The 5,687-nt window shown below is 39.0% G+C and overlaps 1 protein-coding gene across 1 annotated transcript; it reads right to left on the bottom strand.

Annotated features, from left to right (window-relative positions):
* Positions 1-894: 894 nt before the first annotated feature.
* LOC122082222 (early nodulin-like protein 3) lies at positions 895-2,293 on the bottom strand. Its single transcript, XM_042649695.1, has 2 exons — positions 1,969-2,293; positions 895-1,591 (listed from the first exon to the last, which is right to left on the bottom strand). The coding sequence occupies exons 1-2, from the start codon at positions 2,177-2,179 to the stop codon at positions 1,155-1,157; spliced, it is 648 nt and encodes a 215-aa protein (XP_042505629.1). The 5' UTR covers positions 2,180-2,293; the 3' UTR covers positions 895-1,154.
* Positions 2,294-5,687: the final 3,394 nt, after the last annotated feature.

Raw genomic sequence — 5,687 nt, 5'->3', positions numbered from 1 at the left:
TACCGTGGCACTAAAACCCTAGGTTTCTCAGGTGTGTTGATCAACCTATCCTGGGGCTGGTGTCCCAAGTGTACCCATGTGGACTTCAGATAGAGATAGAGATTATTGGTTGGCTGTTTTATTTATTCAATATCTTTTTAATTTTTGGCGTCCTCTTCTCTACATGCTACATGGAAAAAACTTTAGGCTTAGGGAACACTCTTCTCCATCTGTGAAGGGTTTAGGTCCTTTATTTTTCCTTCCCAAAAACTAGCATTAGAATATGAAAATGGTTACTAATGGGTGTTGTGGGAACATATCCGTGTTTTGGTGATTTCTTAGATAGGCTACAAGTCAAATTTGAGGGTTTATCTCAATCATTTTATTCACTATATGTAAGAATTCTCTTCTCTGTTTTTCAATGTTATATATTATTCAAAAATCATTTTAAATTATCATTAAGGCATTATTACACATGTCCTGACTCCTGACTGAATTGGTGGGGACCGACTAGTCTTGACTGAAACCGACCTGGCCCAAGGTTGGCACCACCCACACACATGTAATCCACCTCTAGTTAGTCGGGTCTCATAGGCTAAGCCATGGACACATTTTTATAAGATCAGATCGGTTATCTATCTATAATTAGGCTATAGGTAATTGGGCTTGGCTTTAAACGGGCTAATCACCACTAGGTTGCATCAAGAACACCCGATTATTAGTTGATCAGTACTTGAACTCGACACGTTTAATAATGGTTGTGTCATTCTAGGGCTTCAACCAGTTGATTCATGCCGGGCCTACCAGTGCTTTGTGTGTTCAACTAGTGAGGTAAGAGAATGCAACTTCTCATCTTGTTAATACAAACTGAATATGAGATGTGCAAAAGAGAAGAATAGAGAGATGATAACTGAATTTCATACAAACTGAAGAATTCATTTATTCCTTCATATATTATTACATGGTCCCCATGTACACCCAAATAACCTACAGTAGTATATATGATATGTCCAGATCTTATTTTCCAACCATATCAAACAAATATAATGAAACCAGGCAAGCCACCCCATGTCCATGGGAGAAAAATCATAAACAGAAACTTTTCAATCAATGGAAAAAAAAAAAAATAATAATTGAAACCAAACTCATTCAAATCTTGGAACCACTCAAAAGAATCACAGAACTAAGAGAAGAGATGAACCAGCAAAAGCTCCAATAGAAGCAATTGCATTCATTAACTTAGAAGAGGCTTCACTGGCAGTGGGAGTAGTGGGAGCCTCAACAGTAGGAGTAGAGGGAGCAATCTCACCCACAGGAGCAGGAACTGGGGCATTGTCAATGGAACCTGAAGGTGAAGGAGGAGATGCTGAACTGGTGTCATTAGTAGAGGATGATTGGTTGCTTCGATCTGCCATTACTACAATTACCATCTTCTCATTCTTCTGGCAGTTCTCTGGAACACCACTAATGAAGTAATAGGGACCATTTTTATCAAACTTGAATGAACTATTGCCATCTTTGAATGATTTAATGGGTGATGTTGAATTGCAGCTATCATAATCATCTTTATTTACTTGAAGCACCGAGTCCTTGTCAGATGGGTATATGAACACTGCAATAAACAGTTGATGCAATCACAATTAACCAAAAAAACTGTTTCAAGAGACTATTTGTGAGCTTAACCTTATAAAAACTAAGTTTGAAGCACAATTAGCCTCATCTCTATGAGGCTAATAACCAAATTACTGTTTGGTTTTGGATCATTAATGAATTCAAAGCAAGAGCAACATTCCACCAAAGGCCACTACCTCTGTTTCTTATAACTGCATTAACATCCCAATTAGGATGTTAGCTTTGGAGAGAGAAAGAGAGAAATGATTTGACCTTGCATTGGAGGTCATCACTATCATGTGAACATATATATATGTATATATATATATATATACTTCAAAATGTGTATAGTGTGGGATAATCAAATATAAAACTTACATAGAGAGTCTCCCATTTGGAACCGATTCGATTCTGCCCACTGATTGTAGGTGTTCGTATTCGGATCAGCGGGCACTGTCCATCCCTTGGCACCTCCAACCTTGAAGTCAGTTGCATCAACTCTTTGAATCACCAGTAGAAGAGTACTAAAGAGACTCAAACCATGAAATGCTTTCCTATGGTGTTTCAAGCTTAGAATTGTGTTGGCCATGGCAAAAGAAATAATGGGTCTTTAGCTAAATGGATTGGTTCTTCAGCCTAAGCTTAGTGTGTTACTTGGTTGAAAGATACAGGGTTGACAGGAAAGGGACAATGGCTTGGGGTTTTTGTAGCCACTCTGCACAAGCTTTACAAGCTGTAGCAGTGAACCTTTTGCTTCTTTTACATATTCCTCTTTACTTGGATATCTTAGCTTCTAGTGCAAAGCATACCACTTTATGATGAGAATTTGATTATTTGTGAGAACTTTTGCATCTACTTTGGTAACCTTTTCTTTGAGGTTATACTTTGCTTGAGCACATTAAGAATATATTCATGTCTTGTCTTTCAGGGTAGAATTTTATTAATGCTGACTAATTACATATAAGCTTTAAACAACAAATGATCAATTATAAAATTCCATTTCTTCCTAATTAATACACATTTTGTAAGTAATCACAACACATCTACCCTGACAGGACCTGGCTTATGTTTGGGTTTATCAGAATTGAATTAAGAATGACTTATGTTCAGATCAAAGAGTTCATAATCTTTCTACCATTTTTTCATTAAAGTCTAAACTGCAATTCCAATTAGGGCTGATGGATTATACTGTGGAAATGGTTTTGTTGGAGCATTTTTTGGTTACTTCATATGAAAGTGGTGAGGGCCTTTAAGTAAAGCATCTTTCTAACCTAGGTGGTGTATGATTAAAAAGTAGGGAAAAAGCTTCTGTCAGGGTACTCTCTCTCTCTCTCTCTCTCTCTCTCTCTCTCTCTCTCTCTCTCTCTCTCTCTCTCCTTCCTGTGATCATGTGGGTCCCATATAGATGATGCCATTCTCTGAATCACCATTGGTGTGGCATGTAAATTCTTCGCCACGATGCCAACACCTCTGCTTAAAAAGAATAACAAAAGCTAGGCATATCTAATAATATATCTACATTCTAATGCCATGCGTTAAAGAAAAAAGTGTTCCTTTACCCATAGAGGACGATTCACCCATTATACTAGGGTGCACAAACGTCTATAAGGTTTTTTTTTTTTTTTTTCTCCAAAATATCATCTCGATACCCCCAGTGCCCATCTGAAGCACTGTGGTGAATAAACTCCCTTTCACTGTGGCCTTAGGAAAATTTGATCCATACCTTAATGGGAACTATAGCAATATTCTTGGGTGTAGGATTCTGTTCTATATTTGTATTAGAGAAGGATTACAAATAGTGCTTAACCCTAAAATGAGGAATAATAAATGAATTTTGATTCCAAATAGTACTTGGCACTAAAATGAGGAATAATAAATGGAAATTGATTCCAAATAGTACTTAGCACTAAAATGAGGAATATTTGCTATTACTAACCCTACGATTTTTTTTATTCTGCTGAGGGCTGACCTGGCAAACTCAATCTATCTATTACATAGGGCCCCTTCGATTTTACCACATGGACAATTCCTTCACTTGGTCGACGTCGACCCAATAGGTGAAAAATCTAAAGGGAGAGTGATTTGGCCCATTTTGGTCCAACATGATCAGACTTAAGAGATTGGTCGGACTAGGAGTGTCAATTCTAGGCCTGGTCTGGTAGTTTAAATCCCAAATAGACGCAGCCCGATTAATAAATGTTTTGTACTCTAAACCGGCCTGATTATAATCGGTCATTCTCGATGCTAGGGTGCTATCTGTTGGCCGTCCACCAAGATTGACTCATTAATAATCTAACTCAATTTGGCATGTTTAAAGCTTGTTTATTGTCTGTTTAGAACTCGTTTAGAGCCAGTTTACTAAGCCCGATTATAACATGTTTAGAGATAAACGTATCATTAGCCCTTTTAAAGTTCATCTATTGATAGCCCGATTAAAGATCTGTACACGACCGACCATTTATAAAAGGGACCATGTCTAGACTATGGCTTGATTACTTAAATGGACCAATCATGGTGTAAGATCCTAAAGTGAAGAAACCCAATTAGGCACGACTAGACCAGCCCAGCCGAACCGATTGACACCTAGGTAGGATACCCCAACTATAGAAAAATGGCCTTCAGGAAAGTGGGAAGTCTCTGATCCATTCTAAGTTTTTCACATAACCAGATCCAACTTACTACGACTTGGCGTGGGCCTTTACCCGATTTGACCAAGTCATCTTTTGACCCGACCAACGAATGTCTGTGAGGTTTGGATCCTCTCTCTGTTTTTCCTCCTAATGTAGGTATTGTATTCATATCACCAACAACTACCCATGGGTCAGTCTAACTTACACCATAGCTCGTTAGGTCGGACCAAAGACCAACTTTCTCTAGGGCGAAATTACTGCCACATACAAAAGAGGTCATGAAGGTTTTCTCAGAGGCCATGACTGTCATGCGACAATAATGGACAATTTGAGGAGAACCAGCTCAAATAATTACTCTAAATTAATGCTTGACCTGTAAAATGGGGCAAGTTTAAGTGATTCCTCATTGGTCAAAAAAGGAGAGTGTCCTACTTTGGAGACACTATAGGACTGGCGGGTCCCTTTGGTAAGGGGTCTCTGAAATGAGAAAAAGACCTACGACTTTCAAATGAGAAAAAAGATAATGAGATTGTGAAAGATGACCAAGGAAGGTGAGATCTCTAATCTTCTTTGTTGTTATGGTACGAGTGTATACCACCATAGCTGTCGAGTACGATTTTAAAACTTGATAGTGTCTTACGCCAAACTGGTCCCCTCAAAAATTAAAAAAAAAAAAAAAAAAAAAAAAATCTAATGGCTGGGAAGACCTAAGGGTGCACCCAATGTGTAGGAATATGTACTGGGATCCTCTCAATTGCTGGATATGCATTGGACCTCTAATGACACGAGAGAGGATCCGGTTCCAACAATCATGATTGATTTTCACATTTTCACATGAAAATTTCATTTTAACGGACCCATGACAACCCTTCAAACTCCATTAATAATTTCAACTTGGAAGCCAGATATGGTCATGGTACAAGGAATTCCGAATGAGATCACCAATTCTGGTCGAATCAAAATGGAACCGGTTGGATCCGAATCAAAATCAATCCCTTGCTGACTCCATTTACTTGAACCGGATACGGCGTAAGGGGCCTCTGAGACTAAGACACAGACAGTAACGTGGTGGGTCCACACTCATGAAGCATATAAAAGAAACGAGGTGGGTCCACAGACTCCACACTCATAAAGCATGGAACAGAAAAATGATGTGATTCACGAACACACACCAGATAAGGAGGAGAGCTGCGTGTTGCGTAGGACCGTGCTATTAGACCAGAAAAAGAAACAAAAGTAGTTGGGGTAATTCAGGATAGGGGCCCACCAGTCCAGCACGGCCTTGTCTGTCCAGTGGGCCCTAGGTCACCAAATTGCTCGGTTGCTTCCCAATCCCAAGTATTCCCAACTTCTATTCAAAATTTGCCACCTGTCACTATGCCACGTTGTCATTGTCTCGGACACGTCATCAGCGCTGTGTTCTTTTTTCTTTGGGAGCTTGTTTTAGAGAGAGAGAGAGAGAAAAAG

The sequence above is a fragment of the Macadamia integrifolia genome, chromosome 1, assembly GCF_013358625.1.
Source record: "Macadamia integrifolia cultivar HAES 741 chromosome 1, SCU_Mint_v3, whole genome shotgun sequence".
Lineage (NCBI taxonomy): Eukaryota > Viridiplantae > Streptophyta > Magnoliopsida > Proteales > Proteaceae > Macadamia > Macadamia integrifolia.
This window is presented reverse-complemented; position numbering and strand designations above follow the sequence as displayed.

What these genes read in the sequence shown, in the direction of transcription:
- LOC122082222 (XM_042649695.1), bottom strand. Translation starts at nt 2,179, where the DNA reads ATGGCCAACACAATTCTAAGCTTGAAACACCATAGGAAAGCATTTCAT. An exon ending in CCAAATGGGAGACTCTCTAT is followed by an intron (nt 1,592 to 1,968) that starts GTAAGTTTTATA and finishes TGTTTATTGCAG; the next exon opens with TGTTCATATACCCATCTGAC.